The 21,535-nt window shown below is 39.4% G+C and overlaps 1 protein-coding gene across 1 annotated transcript in view; it reads right to left on the reverse strand.

Moving 5' to 3' along the window:
• PCNX2 (pecanex 2) overlaps nt 1-21,535 on the reverse strand; it is a 293,389-nt gene that overhangs the window by 227,248 nt on the left and 44,606 nt on the right. Inside the window, exon 9 of the mRNA XM_060242977.1 lies at nt 1,088-1,223. Coding sequence (XP_060098960.1) covers nt 1,088-1,223 — 136 coding nt within the window. The remainder of the gene's footprint in view (nt 1-1,087; nt 1,224-21,535) is intronic.

The following is a 21,535-nucleotide window of genomic DNA, read 5'->3' on the forward strand; positions in this document are numbered from 1 at the left end:
CCCCCTGCTTTAGAAAGCATGGGGGGGGAGGGAAATGTCTACTGGGCACTCTATTATTCCCTATGGAGAACAATTCCCATAGGGAATAATGGGGAACTGATCTGCAGGTATTGGGGGCTCTGGGGGGGGCTATGTTTTGAGGTAGAGGCACCAAATTTTTATTATAGCACCTAGTGCCTCTCCCCAAAATACCCCCCAAGTTTCAAAACGATTGGACCAGGGGGTCCAATTCTATGAACCCCAAAATATGGTGCCCCTAGCCTTCATTATTTCCTATGGAAGAAAGGCATTTGAAAAGATGTGCTACCCCTTTAAATGTGATGGCCAGAACTCCCTTGGAGTTCAATTATGCTTGTCACACCCTTGTTCCTGGCTCCACCCCCAATGTCTCCTGGCTCCGCCCCCAAACCCCCAGATATTTCTTGAATTGGACTTGGCAACCCTAGGTTCCATATTACCAGTTAATGATAGTAACTGATGTTATACACTTTTAAGCCTAATATCCTGCAAATGGAGCATTTTGTGTGTACATAACATTGCCCATGCTTTTACAGCCACCATTCCAAATGTATTCCTATAGAGTTAATGTTAAACCAGATCAACTAAAAAAATAGGAAATCTGCCAATTCACAAAGCCAGAAGCAGAAAATCACATGCAGGGGATATAAGTCAAAATTAGACTGTCCCTGTACTCATTTCAATCTAGAACAGCTCTTCATCATGAGATACTTTAAAAGGTAATGAATGCGAAGGAACAAGATGAACAGGGCAAGGAATGTTGGTGCTTTCTTCTCCCTCTGCAACCTGTGGGTGCTTTTCATCGGGCCATTTACAAATATTATTACTATTTATGGCATTTATTTGCCTGCATCTCCTGACCAACTGAGGACCCAAGTAATCAAATGTGCTGAAATAATTGTTAATATTTTATTATTTTCTTGAATCAGGTGTTTAGTCATCATTAAATAAATCTTAATCCCAGCAATAATGAGTAAATCAACAGAAGAAAATAATTTAAAAATCTTCCCAGGAATAACGTTTTATCTTTGTTTCAAGAAGTATTTAAGACTGAGATATTACACGGTACCCGTGGAGTTTCAGAAAGGGTTCTTCGTGCTACCATCAGTAAGAGCTGCTGTTGCAGTGCACTTGGCCCATGTTCACTAGAAGAGGCTTCTTGACTCTCGGAGGTAGTTGTACTAGAGGAGCTAAAATGGGTCTCACTGTGTACAAGAGAAAAAAGAGTAAATTGATTTAGTGGGTGACTCATTAAGCTGAAGAACGCTAGCTTACTGGAGGAGGAGCAGTCCACCTGCAGCCTCAACAGCACCCAACCTGCATCCTCCACCATGGCCTGCCAGCCATGACTGGAAGCAGGGAAGGAGGGAAGTCATCGCACAGCAGCAGCAGCAGTTGGGCAGGCAGAGGGAGGAGCAGTGATGGCAGTCCCTTTCCTCCGGGCCTGTCAGCACCAAGCAGAGAGCATCACCCCTGCCCAGATGTGACATAGATATTACTTTGTCAGGCATGGCCATGTGTGCCATAAAATGTAATGTCAGGTACTGGAGATGTAAACTTTATAAATAATACAAGCAAAATCAATTAGCTATATCGGGGTGGCCAACGGTAGCTCTTCAGATGTTTTTGCCTACAACTCCCATCAGCCCTAGCCATTGGCCATGCTGGCTGGGGCTGATGGAAGTTGTAGGCAAAAAACATCTTGAGAGCTACTGTTGGCCACCCCTGAGCTATATTATTTTTTAATCAAAATACAAGCAAAAGGAATTTATTCCTAGGAATGAAAAGAATTGAATTTTACTGGAGAATCCACAACCCCCCCAGTAAATATATTTAATCATATGCAAGACTAAGTTTTTACCAAGGGATACTATAAGGGGGAGGCGTCTTAAATTTCCATACACACAAGTTACTTTTTGTATATATGATGCTTTTAGGAAATGAGTAATCTTCCTTGCGAGTAAATAAGCTAGTTTTTCAGCACACCCTCTATATGCCAGTAATTGAGTACAGCTACAATCTGTCTCTCACTCTTTGTTTCCTCTCTTCCCCTATCCTACCTCCAGAGATCTTGAGGAGGCACACCGGGATTCCCACTCCACCTCCACCACCACCAATCCTGTGTGGTAGTACAGACTGAGTGACTGGCTACAGGTGACCCAGATGACAAGCTCCTGGCTCGGGGGGGGGGGGGGGGGCAGGGTGTCTGAACCTGGCATTTCTTGCAGAAGCAACGGGGCTGAGGAGAAAGCCTGACACAGAGGCTGTTTCCAAAACCTCTAAGGGGTGCTTTGTATCCTCCCATGATCTCTTTTCCTTCATGGGCTGAGAACAGGTGAGGGGAGAAGGGAGGTAACCATCTCAACCTTCCCCAACAGTCACTTGGGCTGCAATCACACACCCTAAATGATCTACTTTCCAATGGGATTTTACTGTATGAACTGACAAAATCCATTTGGAAAGTTCTTTGAAAATGATTTTAAAGTGCATTATTTAGTGTGTGTGATCACATATGAACATATGAAGCTGCCTTATACTGAATCAGACCCTTGGTCCATCAAAGTCAGTATTGTCTTCTCAGACTGGCAGCGGCTCTCCAGGGTCTCAAGCTGAGGTTTTTCACACCTATTTGCCTGGACCCTTTTTTGGAGATGCCAGGGATTGAACCTGGGGCCTTCTGCTTCCCAAGCAGATGCTCTACCACTGAGCCACCGTCCCTCCCCGAATTAGCTATCACAGCCTCCTGGGCTCAACAGCTGTTCATATATGTGGTGGTGATGGCGGTGCCCCTTTTCTCTTTGCTCCTACACTCACTTCTGAGGCCATCTTTCCCCATAGAGTGGCATACAGCCCAGTTGCCACCGAATCCATGTGCTGGCCCTCCTCCTCCTCTCTCCCCTGTCCCTTCATCCCTTTCCCTGCCTTCACTGCAATTCCCCCATACTATTTTGCCTCAGCCTCATAGTCCTTCTCCCTAGCAATTTCCTTTCTATTTCTTGACAGCTTTGACCACACACACCTCAATACATGTGCCTGCTCACTCACTCGCCCTTCCCAGCAGACTACTGTCTTCCCTCCCTTGCATCAGTTGCTCATGGGCCAAATAAGAGCCCTTGATGGGCCATTTTCATCCCCTGGCCATATATTTGACACCCCTGAAAGCATATTAAGATTAGGATCAGAAACATATTCCCATTGGTGGACCTCATGATGGCGCTTGGGTTTTTTGGCTACTGCATGACAGTGTTGGACAGGATGGGCCATTGGCCTGATCCAACATGGCTTCTCTTAAGTTCTTATCCCCTTTATTTATTTTAAACACTCATTCCAAGGAAGACTTCTGAAGAACTCAAAAGACCACACACAGTTTTGTGTCATTTTGGTTGGCCTTAATAACATGTATTATATTTTGGTTTTGAATAAGCTATCAAGTAAATGAAAGAATAAATCTTCAACCTGGTCTATAACTGGATTTTGTATAAAAGCAATTCTGAGAAGTACCATGGCAAATTATGATAGCACAGCAACATTCCTAAATCAGGAACAAAACTTTGAACTTGTCAGCTGCACTTATTTGTACATCAGAAGACAATTTTTCCCTCTTCAAAGTCTAAGCTTGCAGTTCTCCAAGCTCAGAAAGTTTCTGTTCATTTTAAGCTTGTGTTGAAACACCACTTGATGAACCTTGATTCTTGATTACTAGACATGCAATCCAAACAGTTCTGTTGTGGAGTTTCTATTTCAGTTAGCTTCTGCCTGATTTCCCTTTGTGTGCTTTGTTCCCAGCTCAGTTTCTCGGCTCTTCCTTTTTAGGCTGCAATGTTATTCAAATACTCCTCAAACCCTATTCCCAACTCTGAATGCTTTAATTTTTGCATAATTTTATTAAAAAGTATACTGCCTCTCTGATGACAATTGTCGTTCAAATACTGTATACCAATACAAAATCTAGTCATCTTGTGTACATTTTATAAGTATATATAACAATATAAACTGTACAAAAAGTAAAAAATAAACAGAAATGCTCAAAGAAGCCTTTGGGTAAATTGCAGAATCTAATCTGTTATAAAGAGATATGTATAGCGCAGGAGACAATATTTGCAATGGAATAAATGCATTTTGAAATATAAATTAGTAACCAAAAATCTATTTAACAAGCATGTTAGGTATGCATGACCTAAACAAAAGCCATACAGTGCCCTCTACTGACACATTGAAGTTGATTTGTTTATGATGGGTTTCTGTCCAAATAGTTTGTTAGGAAAAAAATCCAATATAATTGCAGCATAATATGTAAGTCGTGAGTGACCACAACCAATACTCCCATCCCCTTTAAGTTTTTTTTTTTTAAAAAAATACTCATTCCAAGGAAGAATTCTCAAAAACTCAAAAGATAGCACACAGTTTTGTGTCATTTTGATTGGTCTTAATAACAGGTATTATATTTTGGTTTTGAATAGGCTATCAAGTAAATGGAAGAAACTTCAGGAACTTCAGGAAACATTGTTTGAATGTTTGCTTGATCAAACATGCTCAGCCTTATCAAATTTGACACCCTTGGTGACAATCAAAATACTGCTCCAGTAAAACTGTATGGACTGCCAATTTAGTCAAGATGCTGAGGGCTTGCAATACTGAAAATAACAGCATCCAAGGATCGATCCAAGTCCCTATTGTTAAAATGTGGAAGATCTGGGACTAGATTCACATGACAGGCATTTCCATCTCACAGAAAACTGTCTTCTATCATGCAAACATATTACTGCAGTTAAACCAAAATTGGAAGATTTGCTATTGTAAATAAAACTGAAAGAATGGTCTTCCTGAGTCACAGCTCTAGCCCACTATTCTGTCTCTAAAATGGCCAAAAGAAATGCCTCTCGGAATCTTATAAGCAGTGTATGATAGAAATAGCCTTCTTCTGCTCCTTTTTGGCATCTGACCATCCACTACTATCCTTGTTCACAAGTTGGTAAAATGTGGATTGGATCCTGTTACCATTAGGTGGATCTGCAACTGGTTGACAGATCGCACCCAAAGAGTGCTTGTGAATGGTTCCTCACCCTCTTGGAGAGGAGTGCCTCAAGGATCTGTCCTGGGACCTGTTTTGTTCAACATCTTTATCAATGATTTGGATGAAGGAATAGAGGGGATGCTTATTAAATTTGCCGAGGATACTAAATTGGGAGGGGTTGCAAATACAGTAGAAGACAGAAATAGGATACAGGATGACCCTGTCAGGCTGGAAAACTGGGCTATAACCAATAAAATGAATTTTAACAGGGATAAATGTAAAGTTCTGCATTTAGGTAGGAAAAATCCAATGCATGGTTATAGAATGGGGGAGACTTGTCTTAGCAGTAGTATGTGCAAAAAAGATCTAAGGGTCTTATTGGATAATACACTGAACATGAGTCAACAGTGTGATGTGTTGGCTAAAAAGGCAAATGCAATTTTGGACTGTATCAACGGAAGTATAGTGTCCAGAGCACATGATGTGATAGTATCGTTTTATTCTGCTCTGGTAAGACCTCACCTGGAGTATTGTGTTCAGTTTTGGGCACCACATTTTAAGAAGGATATAGACAAGCTGGAATGGGTCCAGAGGAGGGCGACGAAGATGGTGACCAAGTTCTATGAAGAAAGGTTTAAGGAGCTGGGGATGTTTAGCCTGGAGAGGAGGCGGCTGAGAGGTGATATGATCACCAATTACTTGAAGGGCTGTCATCTAGAGGATGGTGTGGAATTGTTTTCTGTGGCCCCAGAAGGTAGGACCAGAACCAGTGGGTTGAAATTAAATCAAAAGAGTATCCTGCTCAACATTAGGAAGAACTTCCTGACAGTTAGAGCGATTCCTCAGTGGAACAGACTTCCTTGGGAGGTGTGGGCTCTCCTTCCCTGGAGGTTTTTAAACAGAAGCTAGATGGCCATCTGACAGCAATGAAGATCCTGTTAATTTAGGGGGGGGGGGGGTATTTGTGAGTTTCCTGCATTGTGCAGGGGGTTGGACTAGATGACCCTGGAAGTCCCTTCCAACTCTATGATTCTACCTTGAGGGTATATAGATTCTACACTTTGACTACCATAGGGTTGGATTTCCCCATTGCACAGTATCCCCCGCTTATTCCAGGGGGTCCCCTGTGTTATGTATTCAGGCCCGGCATGTCTGAGCAGACCAGGTAGGTGACTGCCTTTGGGTGCCATTTGGTCTACAGGGGCACCGGATGTAACCTCCTACCCCCCCCCACCCTATCCCTGCAGGTGGCCAAAGCAGGCTATGAGGGAGGCCAAACCACCAGCAAATAAAAGCAGCTGGAGGCAAGGCAAGAGGCGGTGAGGCAAGAAGGAAGCTCTTGGCTCCTTCCCACCACTGCTCCACCTCTTCACATTTCTTCCCAGTCCCAAGTGGTGAGGAGCCTGGATCCTGCCACTGCCACACTTGGGTGGACAAGGGGGAAGGGCATGCAACGGGCAGGAAGTCAGCTTGCCTGGGACAGCAGCCCAGCACCGGCACCCTAGCACCAGAGCTATATGAACTGAATGCTGTTCAAGGAACATTTTGTCTGAGTTTGAGGCAGGTGCCCATTACTCTCCAGAATCCTGATGCCTGCATTCCAATTGGCCATTCTCTCAGAACCAGCCAATTGGGACGCAAGGCATTTCTCCAGTAAATGCAAATGAATGGTCCTGGAGAGCATAATGGGATTGGCTGGTGCCTGTCAGTGGGGTGTGATTAAACCTTCCCAAACTGTATATAGTTCACGGTATAGCTTGTGTTTCCTTGTAACTAATTATTCCTCGCTAATAAAGAGTTGTGTTGAAAGAGAGCTGACTGAATTCATTTTTTAACACCCTGCCTCCCTAGAGCAACATTTTATTTTTTTTACTGTAACAGGACAGCTGAGGAGAGCAAGTACTCCATGGACAGAAATCCCTTCCATCATGGATGCTACTAGTGGATCCAAGATACAGCTATCAAAGCCATTGTCAGAATTATCAAAGCCACTGAATTACAGTGCAATCCTATGCTATGTTGCTTTGGTAGAGCCATTTATTTCAATAAACTAAAGTAACTCTGCAAAGCATTACATTGTAAGTCTAATACTTTTAAAAAACAATCTGATTAGCTGGTCAGAAATATGTGTTATGTTAATAAATTCTATCTATTTATTATATCTATTTGCTACAAGCATGGAGCCAATGTAACTAGTGCAGTGAGGGTGGGGAAGCTGCTTTATATGTTAATTTACAACAGCAATGCATTGTCTAAGGGTCTGTGAAAGATGAGAGTCTTTTTCTTAGCAACATCAAATCTGCCAGTGCCAACTATTAAATCCTTTCTCTGCCTAGCACAGGTGCCCTTCATATACTGAAGTAGTGTTACGGAATTTTATGACACACTGCCACTGTAACATTTGAAAGTTTGACACCAATTGTGCATGCCTTTCCCCATTCCAGATAGAAAGCAACAACTGTATGGTGAGAGCAATTGTGATTGGTCTCATCCACATCATGCTGAAGTCTTTAAATGGTGCAGCTGCAGTAATTGCAGCTCCCATGCTGATGTCATTAAGGTCACTTAACTCAGTTCTCCATGCCAATTAAAATTTCCTTTTATTCTTGTCTTTGTAAAACATTTCTCTCAACACCTCTCCACTATTTCCATGTCCAAATCACTATAACAGAACCAAGACATAGATCAGGGGTAGCCAAACTGTGGCTCGGGAGCCACACATGGTTCTTTCACATGTATTGTGTGGCTCCCGGAGCTCAAGGAACTTAATGGAGGCTTACTGTCAAGTAAGTATGCTATACCTAAGGATCTCAGACAGCCTCTGAGCCCTGACCCATAGGTATGCGACCATTTCTGCCATATGTGAAGTGGGGGAGGAGGGGGAAATAAGCAGGTTTGTAAGCTCTTCCCCACCACCACAGAGACTGCCCAGAGACACAGAGCAGAGGAAGACAGCGCAAGAGCTGAGGAAGTCACTGGAAGGAGAGATGGAATTAAAGAGGATTGTGCATGGTGTCAGGTCCCACTGACCTTGGGTCCGTTTCAACAAGTCAATTAATTCCCACTCTTTAGCAGGGGAAAAAACAGCCTTCAGGGAGTTTTACATTTAATTGAAAAACAAACCTATTCAAACACAAAGAATGAATATAACAGAAACATCTAATATCAAGCAATGGCAAAAGACATTTAAGTAGCAAATAGGCTTGTAAATCTCAAGACAAAGTCACAGCTTGTTACTGAAAGGTCCTTAGAGCAAGTTCGTGGAAAAATCAGCCTCAAGCAGGAGTTGCTTCCATCTTCTTGCAAGGCTTGGCACATCACCAGCCCAGGTACTGTCATCCAGCCACAAGGTTGGTAACAACCACCAACTCCCTTCTGATAAAGAGACCTTGCAGCCGCCAGCAATTATCACAACCAGGCTGTGTCTCCTCCACAAGGATGGATTCTGCCAAACTTATGACTCCTTCCAAATCATCAGGGCTTGTAAATAAACTTACTCAATCCTTATCCATTACACAAAACCCTTAGTTTCATAGCTCTCGTAGGAGCTATATTTACTAATCTTGGTGCCAAGGCAAAGAGAGATGTATAATAATGTAAATGGTGGTCAGTGATTTATATGGTACATGTATGTTTTCTTCTCCCACTGGTGCCAAAAAATAATTCCCTAACCTTTCCCTATGCTGGTCTTATGAGGACTGTTATTCCCAGCTTCTCTTTTTAACAAAGTCTCCTTCTAGCATGGTTATGTTGTAAAGTGCATACATATGTATTTTGTCTTTCTGTGCAAAGAAAGTATTAAGAGTTTTAATAAAGACATGTGTGTAATATTTGTTCATGTCTTGCAGAAACAGCTGATGTTTATTCTATGGGGCTCTTATGTTAAGCAAGTTTGGTCACTCCTGACATAGATTGTTCCTAGACTGCATCATTTCACACAGCAGGTAGAAGACTGCATATTGGAATGCTTCCCCATGAAACAGCTTCACCTTAAATCTGGTACCATTTATCACAAGAAACTCTCAGAAGAAAGGTTCTTCCAATTCTTGTTCAGGATGAAAATGACATTTGGAACACACCATCTTCAGAATTTGTTTTTTAAAAACACCCAATAACCTGTTAGCCTCCTATCCTTGAAAAAAATGCTGACGCAGTTGTAATCCAGTGAAACCCTGAAAGACACCCCTGGTATGTAGTATTGCAATGTAACCCTAGAATATTAATATGGCACAGCAATGCCTATTTGAATTGGAATGGTCTTTCTTGCGCATAAGGGAGACAAATACAGTTCTTTTAAGGCCCCAGGAAGGCTGGAATGATGTCAAGTCTGGTTCATAGGCTGGGCAAACATGGTGGCTGTGCTGAAAGACTAAAGAGCATTCATCTTTCTGCTCCTGGAAATGAAGAATTCCAGGCCCAGAGAGGGACACATAGTGGGCAGAGCTGTAAAAGTTGCTTCACTTCTTTTGGCAACCTTTTAAGTCCTGTTATCAAAACATAAAAACAATATAAGGGTTACTGGAACCCCTGCAACACAAACAAATGGTTTGTATATATATGTTCTGTTATTCTTCAGGGCAAGACAGCAGAAACACAAAGGCTAAAGGTTAAGTGGCCATCTTGTTGTGAATGTGTGGTATACCAGTAAATTGGTCTCACATTTCTGCCGGGGAATCTGACTTTTAATAAAATTTCTATTTTTCTTTCATTACTGCTAAGGCTATCAAAGTCACCCAATCTCCTGAACACTTGATGGATGCCTATCCATGTTTGACATTAAGGGAGAAATCTATCACTTTTGGGGAGCTTCAAAGGAATCAGTTTGGAAAAACAGGGCCATAAAAAGTCATTTGGCCATTGTAATTAAAATTCCTCTATTGGGATATGAGTCTATGACACAATAATCTCTGATTGGATATTCAACATATGACACTCCGATTTTCCATTGGTGCGACACTCTGCTTACTCATTGGGTAATTGAATCGCTTGATGTGATGTAATTTACCCTAGAAAACAGACAATCCTGCCTGTCAGGATTAGATTTCTCCATCCTCTCCTCCCTCCATCCCTTCCTGCCTTCACCCCCCCCCCCCTTCTTCTCAAGAGAAATCTCCCTCCAGAGGCCTTGTGTTTTCTATGACTGAGCCTACTCTGCAAGATTTAGGTATTGCATCACCTCTCCCCCATCCACACTTATTCAGCTCACCACTGTATTCCTCTTGTATGTTTGAAATTGTTTGATTGGGATGTAACTATTTGAAAACCAATACCTATAATAAAATCCATTATTAACCAAAGGGTTTTCTGTGGTCTATCTCTGTAAACATTGACAGAGATCCTTGCTCACCTCATCTCTCATAGACTCACCATTTTGAGCTAAGAAATATTAATATTCCCTAATAAAAGGTTAGTTGAGGTGTAACACAGTTCTTTGGCAAGAGGGTGATCCCGATCTTACCGAAGACAATGATAACTGCAATTGTTTGGGATTGTACAGTAAATACTAAATTCAACTGTAATTAATTTTCACTTGTTAAAATATGCCACAAGATATCAGACATCTAACATTAAACATTTCAAAACAACAGAATGGGGAAGCAGGAAGAATACAACAATACTTGCTTATCTAGTGTCTCTACGGACCTCCTCTCAGTTCCTCCAGAAGCTGGATATTATTTCTTTCAAAATTATGCCTCTGCCTTGAGAGCTCTAAAGGGAGCTGTTTGTTGACAGACATTTGCTGCCACCATGTGGCAATACTTTCCTTATTCTAATTTTTTATCTCATTTAATAACAGGCAGTAGGATATAGAAAATCTAATTGCAATGTATCCTCTTTTCTGACACCCTATGTTATGTTACAGGGAGTTTGGCTTGCAATAACATAAGTGTTCAAGACGTTATTACATAATCATGTGAAAAACTGATTTTATTTCAGTATTTCTGAATAATTATCCTCTGAAATCTGTCATCATATATTTAAAAAATGCAATATTGCTGGATTTTTTTACTTAGCATGGCTGTGACATTTTCCTAACTATAGGCTGCCTAAGAGAAAAGAATGTTGTAACTTGTTTTCAATTCCCCTTGGAGATAAAGGCAAGGCATAAATGAAGTAAATAAATCATTTATCATGAAAGACAATTTTCAAAAGAAGAACTCTACATGGCTGATCTTTAAAGAGTTTCTCTTACTATTTTGATCCTTCAGAGGTATTAATCAATATATAATTATAATCAGGGTCCCTTGAGGAATCATGCTGGGGTAGGAGGAAAGAAAACAATTTAGAAATTTCTTCTTCTGATATCCAAATATTTCCCTCTGTATTTTATAAAGTTTCAGGGGCATGGGCATGCCGATTTATTTATCCTCCTCTGATTTTACCCCCAATCCTTATCCTGTCACTCTCCCTGCCACCCCTCCTCCCTACACTTCTGGTTAAAGATCGTTTTTATATATTTTTCTAAACATGTTTGTAAAACATGTTCTTACCTTTGGGTGGCCTGGCTTGCCTGCTGTTGCAAATGACACTGGCAGAGAAGAAACCAGAGTGAGAGTTCTAGATATGCCTTCCTTCTGCTGGAGCAGACCAGCACAGGACCTGGGGCAAGTCTAACTCCTCCAGGAAATGGCAACTAGCAGATTCATGTGACTAGTCCTGCCTGGTAGGCCAAGGGGCGGGGGGGGGGGGGAGAAGAGTAACTCAATTTCTTGTACACCTTCCAACTTCTGATATAAAACTCGTAGTTACCTTATTAGCTAACCATGATCACCAAAAATGAATTGCAGCATAACTATTCATCCTGGTTTCATGTCTCTAGGTAATTTATCATAATCCAGTGCCTCCAATTATTAGTTTGTTTTTACCGACACTTGTGAATTTTGACAGCACTTTGATCTGCAGATATTTGTTGGGAGGGGGGGGGGGGTAATGAAACCCTGAAAGACACCCCTGGACTGAAACCCAAACAATGCACCCCTGGAATGTGATATTGAAATGTAACCCTAGAATATAGATTTTGCACAGCAATGCCCATCTGAACTGGGATGGCCTCCTTTCCACAGAAGAGAGGCAAAACTCAGTAAAATCTTTAGGCCCCTAGCAGGCTGGAATGATATCAAATTTGGCTGACAGGCTTGGCAGACATCTTGGCTGTGCTGAAAGGCTAGAGGCATCCATTCTCTGATCCTGGAAATGGAGAATTCCAGGCCCAGAGAGGGACATATGGTGGGCAAAACTGTAAAAATTCCTTCACCCTTTCTGGCAACCTCTTTCAAGTCCTGTTTCCAAAACATAAAACCTGCAACATATAAAGAAATGTTCTGTATGTAGGGGCTGCTATTCCTCAGGAAAGACAGCAGAAACAGAAAGGTTAAAGGCCAAGAGTCATATTGTTGTGTGAATGTGTGCTATATCTGTAATCTGGTTTCACATTTCTGCCAGGGAATCTGAGTTCTATAGAATCTCTATTTTTCTTTAATTACTGCTAAAGGCTATCAAAGTCAAACAATCTCCTGAATTTGTGATTAATGGACATCCGTCCTGACATGTAGAAAGAAATCTATCACCTCTGGTGAGCTTCAAAGAAACCTGTGTTGACAATAACAGGGCCATAAACCCATTTGGCCAATGTAATTAAGATTCCTCTTTTGGGGGTTTGGGCTTTCTCATTGGATATTTGCACATATAACACCCTGCTTTCTCATTGGATATTGGTTTTTGACACTCTGCTTTCTCATTGGATATTGGTTTTTGACACTCTGCTTTCTCATTGGATATTGGTTTTTGACACTCTGCTTTCTCATTGGATAATTGGACTTCTTGATGTGACATAACTTACCCTAGAAAACAGGCCACCCTACCTGTCAAGAGTGGCTCCGTGTTCCCATCCCTTCCTGCCTTCACACCCCCGCTCTTCTCGGGAGGAATCTTTCTCCAGAGGCCTTTTGCCTTCTCTGACCAGCCTACTCTGCAAGAACTAGGTAATTGTATCACCTTCCCCCCCCCCAACTTATTCAGCTAACATCTGTAATTCCTCTTGTATGCTTGAAAATTATGTGATTGGAATGTAACTATTAGAAAATCGTTTCCTATAATAAAATCCATTAATTTAACCAAAGGATTTTCAGTGGTCTATCTCCGTAAACACTGACAGAGATCCTGCTTTACCTCACCTCTCGCAGCCTGTCATTTTGAGCTAAGAAATATTAATATTCCCAAATAAAAAGCTGGTTGAGGTAACAGTAAAACTTGTAAGACCATGGAGTAAGAATTATCTGCTGGTTATCAAACCCCTGCTAAAGCCAAAAAAGAAGGTCAAGCTATATTTTTACTGGTCAGTTGGCACTTGCTACAGCTGAGTGTTATAAAATTATTTCTCCTAGCCATCCCGCAGTTTGCTACAATTACAGGAGTTTTATGTGTGGCAATATTCACCATTGCTGAGTATGAGCAATATTTTTCAGTGCTCTCCCAAGTCCTGAGGGGACAATTCATGGAAACCAGTCAATTTTAAAAAAATACACCACCCCCCTCCCCATACACACACACTTAATACAGCTGAATCTTTGCATCCCAGAGACCATTATCACTGCTGGAGTGATGAAGCAAGATAAATTCATTACAAAGTTTTTAGTAGAAATTTCTTTGTAAAAGAATGCATTTTAAAGTTGCCTAGTTCCTGTATGCATGCAGGCATCACAAAGTCTACCCTATCCACTAGAATACTAGGGAATTTTCTGAGCATGCCTCCCCCCTTTGTATACACAAAAATAATATTTCCAAGTCTGAAGGCAAAACAAGAGTTCCTATTCTCTTCGACCAGCATGTATGCATCATCATTCTCCTCTCTCCCAAACACTGGATCATAGAAGACATCATACAGATATTGATTGCCAACTTGTACATTTTTAAATAAGATATTCAGATTACAATTCTGTATACTCTTAGGTGGGAGTATGCTCTGATGAAATCAATTAAGATGCACTTGTAAGTAAATGTGCATATCAAAACAACATGACAATATAAATGAAGCACAAAACAAGTTGTTAATTATACCAGCAAATCCTCAAAGAGCATAAAGATTTTCACCATGTACTGTCTGACATTTATGCAGCAAATCAGCAGGAGAAACCTGTCAAAAAGCAGCCTTCACAATCTGCAAAGTAGTAAAATCGGCAGCCATAGCTGAAGGATGTTCCTGTTGTTTAAAGTCACCTTGATGACTAAGAAGATATGCCTGCTATTCTATGCCATTCAGCACTATCAAACTTTAAAAGAATGTGTGTTTCCATTTCAAATAAACTATCTTGAGTGCAGGATATATTTCTGATAATTTGAAGAATACTGTGGTGTTGAAGACTGTCAGATATGGATGCCATTGCCCAAAAGAACTCTGGTACCATTAAAGTATTCACAATAAAATGCCTTCACACTGTACAAGAGAATCTGAAACTAGGTATTTATGGGGATTATTCTGAATCAAAAAACTATATCAGCTAGAGTGAAATATTCCTGCATACTTGAGGCCAAACACACTTGCATTTTACAGTATTTAAGAACTGGCTTTGGCAGGATATTTTAAAAATATCTTTCTCCCAGTCACTAGAGGATAATCCCTGACTCTGCTGCAATTAATTCTTTGCAGCCATAGACCTCTACCACTACTGGAATGATCAATGGGCATAAAAACAATCAAAACAAATTAATCATGAGATTTTCAACAGATTTCCAAGGTGATTCATTTTATATTATAAAGTTGCCTGCTGTCAATCAAGGTGAAACCACAGTATTCAGTCTGCGTTTTGCACGGCTGTCTGAAAGAAAGAGAGAGCAGGGAATATCCCTAGGGAAGATATATTGCCAAATGCATAGGCAACGCTGCAGATAAACATAGAACAGCTGTCTCTATCATGTTCTGTTTGTGAATTACCTGATAGATCTGTCTGACTGCTTGGAAGTGGGAAGTAGAATGCTTATTGAGATGGGTCTTTGATCTGATATTATTATTAAGATTGGTATCTCATCCTGCTTCCATGTAGGACAGGATGAAATGCATGAAGCTATCACATTTTATTCTAACACCATTATTAGGGCTGTAAGATAGCAATTTCTGGTTGAGAAGAGCTCGGACCGTCGCGTCCTGAGCCACCCTCAAATCAGCATTTCAGAGGGGTCGCCAAGGACGACCCGACTCTGGGGGTCAGGAAGGCTCCCAGAAGGTAAGAGGATCAAGCAGTAGTTCAGGGAGACCAGCAGAGGCAGCTACTCCATGTGTCGATGTGCTTAGAGTCCAAGAGGGTGATTCTTAGCGACGCAAGAATGAAGGTTGTACACAGTAGCTGTAAAACCACTATATACATTTATTTACACACCAATCACTCTTCTCTCCGACAGTATGCTCTGCTGCAACTCCAACTCCATTAACCCACACACACCATAATGACTTTGTACATTTATACATTGACCAGCCAATCAGCAACTTGCTGTGTCATGCTGACTGTGCTGGCTGATGCAATACCTCTGGCACCCAGCCACCTGCTGTCATCTAGATCATCTAGCTTCCAGATCTAGTTTCACTTTTACAGCATGTGCTATATGCTGTCACTTCTCATGTACAAGCAACACCATGATCCCGCTTTTCTCAAGCCTCTCTGTGCCGATCGCCATTTTTAAATGGCACAAGAGTCAGTCACCTGTTTCCTTTCTCAGCTTCTTCCACTCTACATTCTGGATCTTCAAGTTTTATAAAAGACAGAATACCTCTGACTACTGTAAGTGTGTTTTTCTTTCCTCATGTTTATACCACTTAGGACTGACATTGGCAGGAAAAAGAAAATCAAGAGCAGATCTTAAGTAAAGCAAGAGACTAGGAAAGGGGGGGGGACCCTCCCTCTTTCTTTTGCAACGCTTGAAAAAGTTTGCACAACCTGATATATGGAGAGTACCTGCATGAAAGAGATCTCATCAATCTATAATGAATGTTCGAAGTTGAATGGTTTCTTTTTAAACCTCTGTGGGCGAGGAAAGTTTTTGGCTTCTGGGGAAAAGATCTCTGTTGATAGATCTGAATGCTGAATGGTTTAGATGTGTTTTGAAGAATCAGTTATTTTGATGGAACTTAGAAGCATGTAAAGAGAAAAACTGTTGGGAATCTGATACTGACTAAGACAAAACAAGATCTCTGGTGATAACAAAAGTACTTTGGAATTTTTTTTAAAAAATCAATAATTAGTTATTTGATTTTCTCTGTGGATATAAACCGCCTTATTTGGTATTTTACCTTTTTCCTTTTCTTTTTTGGCGTTTGGTATACCTGTGGTTGGATTATTTTTTGGATATTGTTGTAAAGACTTTTGGTTTAGCCTTTTATTTTATGGACATCTGTATGCCTTTATTGTTGACTTGTGGGCTTTTCTTTTCTTCTTACCTCTGGATTAATGATTTTTTAAATTATTTTGGGGGCATCTGTTTGGATTACAAATAGGGCACTCAGCCCTGGATTATAATTTTAGGATTTTTTTAATCTGGTTTATAGAATTTCCATTGGATATACCTGCTTTTCTTTTTGTCTTTTTCTCCTGGGTGTTGGTTCTTCTCTGTCGTGGTTTGGCTTATTATAATTCAATTTGGGTCTCACTCTTGGATTACAAATAGGGTATTCAGCCCTTGGATTACAGATTTATGTTTTGCATTTTTTTATACATGAAACCTATCTGGAAGATTGGTCGGTGTCTTGGATCACAATTGAACAAACCTAGCTCTTTACAGTAGGCAAAGGCTACATATGCAGAGAGTTGAACTGAACGGAATTGTTTTTCTTACTATCTGTTGTGCTGAACTGAAAAGAGGCTTTTTTAGTATTGTTTTGACTGGCACAAACTGTGGATAGAGACCAGAAAATTGTTTTCATTTGTGAGCTGTCTGATAGCAAGTGTACTTTAGAACATAGTTGAGTTTATCTGATGTAAACAAGAACACAGAGTTCCAAAACAAAAGCAGAAGTAGTAGTATTGGTTTTTTCCATAGGTGTGTGTTTCTACTTTGTTTTTATATAATGCTGTTAGCCGCCCTGAGCCTGCTCCGGCGGGGAGGGCGGGATACAAATAAAATTATCTAATCTAATCTAATCTACTTTCAACAAAAATGAGTGAACCTAAGGACTCTGTAAGAAAAAAAAGATAACAAAGAAGGAAAACAAATGTTCCCTTCACCTAATCCACCAGCGGGGCCAGGTAAATTTATACCCACACAAGGGGACATGAAAGTAATGCCAGCTGCTTTAATGACTGCTATAGTACAGCTAACTAGCAAAGTAGACAACCAAGGTGAGCAGATGACAGAGATTAAAAAAAGAGCTTGTACAGATTACCAGACAGACAACTGAGACTAATAAGGCCTTAAAAACATTGGAGAGTCAAGTAACAGAGAATACCCAGAAGGCAGAGTACATGGAAAACGTACAGAGTATACAAGACTCTAGACTTTTACAACTGGAAGTAGACAGAGCTGTTTATATGTTGAGGTTCCAAAACATACCAGAGGAAAAAAATGAAGATCTACAGAAAATCTTAAGTGAGGCTCTGGCTGAAATTTTACAGGTGACTCCTGAGAGGATGGAAGAGGAATTTGATCAAGTTAGATGGGTACCCTCGAGCTACACAAGGCGAAATAAGCTGCCTAGAGAAGTACATTTGAAATTCATAAGGAAGAGGATTAAAGATGACATTTTAAAACAAGTAAGAGATAGACCAATGATGATAGCTGGAAATATAGTGAAAATTTTGAGAGAGGATCCCTGGCCTGTGAGGCAAAAGAGGAGAGTGTATCAAGAGTTAACAGATTTTTTGAGAAGAAGAGAAATACCCTACATGTGGTTAATGCCAGAGGGCCTACTTTTTACATATCAGGAGACCAGATACAGGATTAACTCCATTTTTAAAGTGCAACATTTTGGGGAAAGAATGAATGGAAAAGAAGGTAAGGAAAAGAAAGATGAAAAAGAGGAAGCGGGTGAAGTCTCTGGGGAAGAAAACCCAAATGAACCACAGAGATACCATACAAGGTAACACCCCAAAAAGGATAAAAAAGATAAGGATAACTCAAATCCATAATTGCCTCAATAGTCTCAATTAATGTAAATAGACTTAATTATCCTGCAAAAAGGAGGAAGACATTTAGATATTTGGCAAAATTGGAAATGGATATAATTTGTTTGCAAGAAACACATATTTTAACGAAAGATCAACACTTCTTGAAAAATAAAAAACTAGGTAACCTACTTACAGCAACAGACAACAACAAGAAGAAAAGGGGAGTGACAACATATATCAAAGACAAATTCAATCCACAACTGAAATTTACTTCTGAAGATGGAAGAATATTGCTAGTAGAGATTACTGTGGATAATAAAAAAAAATTATTGACAAATGTCTATGCTCCAAATGATAACAGAGAATTTTTTTTCAAAATTTGCATTCCAAACTAGTAAACTTGGATTACACAGAACACTGCTTAATAGGAGACTTTAATGCAGTTCCAGATAGACAATTGGATTTAAAAAAATGTCCAAACAGACTAAATGTAAAGGCCCTCAGTTGCCAGTAAGTTTTTGGAAATTAGCAGAAGAAATGGATCTGGTAGACGCATGGAGAACAAGGTATCCTAACTCTAAAGACTATACCTATTACTCTGCCAGACACCAAACTTGGTCAAGAATAGACATGTGTTGGCTTTTGACAAGCCTGATTAAAGACTTAGTTGATATAGAAATTCAAACAAGAGTTATTTCAGATCATAGTCCTGTAATGGTAAAGTTAAAAGGTCCATGGAAGAGAAAAGTATGGAATTTAAACATTTCTATTTTGAAAGATGATAAATTTCTTAAAGAATCCAAGGCTGAAATGGAATACTTCTTCAAACAGAATATAACACAAGAAGTAAAAATGCAAGTAGTTTGGGATACTGCTAAGGCTTATTATAGGGGTCTTGCAATTAGATATAGTAGCAAGAAAAGAAAAGAGAGATCTGAAAATTTAAAAAACTTAATATCACAGGCCGGAGAAGTGGAAAGGAATCTTAAAAAACAACCAACAAAATGTGAATTTCAAAAAAAAATGAAAGAAATGCAACATAAATTGAATCTAGTCTGTATGGAAGAGATGGAGATTAAACTGAGATATGCCAGACAAAAATTTTTCGAACATGCTAACAAACTGGGAAGGTGGTTAGCTTATAAAATTAGAAAAGAGAAGGCCAAAAGAATAATTACATCATTGAAAGATGAGAATAATGAAGAAAAAAGTCAACAACAAAAAATTTCTCAAATTGTGGAGTGGTTTTATAAAAAATTATATGAAGAGAAGTTCAGAAAATAGAATTAGAAGAATACATCAAACAAAATAACCTTAATAAATTTACAGAGGAACAAAAAAAAATTTTAAATGAGCCAAAAACAATAAGAGAAATTGGAGAGGCAATGACATCCCAAAAGAAAGGCAAAGCTCCAGGTCCAGATGGTCTACCTGCAGAATTCTATAAAGCTTATGAAGACTCTTTACTTTTACCATTTAAATGTCTCATAGAAGAGATTCAAGAAGGTCAAATACCAGTCTCATGGCAAGAAGCTACAATATCCTCAATTCCAAAAGAAAATAATGATCTGAAAGATATTAAAAATTATTGTCCAATTTCTCTTTTAAATGTGGATTATAAAATTTTTGCTGCAATATTGGCACAACATTTGAAGAAAGTTCTACAATCTATAATACACTATGATCAAGCAGGATTTCTTCCTAAAAGATATTTAAAAGACAATGTAAGGAAAGTTTGTAACATTTTGGAATATTATGAGAGACATCCAGAGAAACAATTAGCACTAATTTGCTTGGATGCTGAGAAAGCTTTTGACAATGTTTCCTGGCATTTTATGTTACAACAACTGAAAGGTATGGAGTGTGGTGAAAATTTTTTGAGAGTAGTAAAAGCAATATATTCTTCACAAAATGCAAGGGTGACAGTGAATGGCGAACTAACAGATGTTATTAAAATTCAAAAAGGTACAAGGCAAGGCTGTCCACTGTCACCTTTACTTTTCATTCTATCTCTAGAAATACTGAATAACCAAATAAAGAAAGATTCAAATGTAAAGGGAGCTGTTATAAAAAATGAACAATATAAACTCAGAGCTTTTGCAGATGATTTAGTCTTCATATTAGAACAACCAATGGATTCAATTGACTGTCTTATAAGTAAGGTTAACCAATTTGGCCAATATGCAGGATTAAAGATTAATTACCACAAAACAAAATTTTTGGCAAAGAATATGACAATGGAACAAATTCAATCCTTTCAGCAGAAATCAGGATTTTTACATGAAAAAAGGATTAAATATTTAGGCATTGTTACTTCAAATAAATGTAACAACTTAAAAGCAGATAACTATGACAATCTATTTAAAGAATTCAAAAAAGACTTGGAAAAATGGTATGACTTAAACTTATCTTTACTGGGAAGAATAGTGCTAATAAAGATGAACATTTTTCCAAGATTATTGTTCCTATTCCAAGCTATTCCAATATTGTTAAATAGTGGATTTTTTCAAGAACTGAACAGGATGATTGCCAATTATATTTGGCAAGGCAAAAAACCTAGGATCAAACTCAAAGGATTTCAAATTAAGAGCAGGCTTGGGTCTACCAGACTGGCAGTTATACTATAAAGCATCTGCACTATTATGGGTAAGAGACTGGATACTCCTGAATGATAGGAGACAATTGTTATTAGAAGGACGTGATTTGGCTATGGGGTGGCATGCATATATGTGGTACCAAAGACTTGAAGGACATTTGTATTTTAAAAAACATTAGTTTAGAAAATCTTTGTATCATACTTGGTCATGGTTGAAGACAAGAATTTATCAAAAAATCCCAAGATGGGTCTCACCAGTAGAAGAATTTACCCACCCAAACCTTTTAAAAATAAATCAGAATTACAAGTATGATGATTTGTTGGGAAAAGACAATCAACTAAAACCAAAGAAAAATTAGAAAATACGGATATTAAAATGAATTGGTGGTTGAGAATGCAAGTCGAATCGAGATATGCGAAAGACAAGACAATAGGTTTTAATACAGAACAATATATATTTGATAAAATGTTGTTGGACCTACAAGAAAAGCTAATTTCTAAATTATATGCATTTTTACTCCAAATGAAGACATAAGATGAAGTTATAAAGGATTGTATGATTCAATGGGCAAAAAACTTTGGATATAATATTGCATTAGAAGATTGGAAGAGACTTTGGAAACTGAATATGAAGTTAACCAGGTCAGTGACTTTTAAAGAAAATTTATACAAGATGATTAGGGTTTGTAGAATCTTTCGGGCTCAAGTGCTGTGTTCTACTGGAGAAAGTTTTTCTTCCAGACGTTTCGTTCTCGGCTGCGGAGAACATCCTCAGTGGCTTTGCAGCCGGAGCAGGCGCTCTGACCTTCTTGGCTG

This window comes from Heteronotia binoei, chromosome 1 (assembly GCF_032191835.1).
Source record: "Heteronotia binoei isolate CCM8104 ecotype False Entrance Well chromosome 1, APGP_CSIRO_Hbin_v1, whole genome shotgun sequence".
NCBI lineage: Eukaryota > Metazoa > Chordata > Lepidosauria > Squamata > Gekkonidae > Heteronotia > Heteronotia binoei.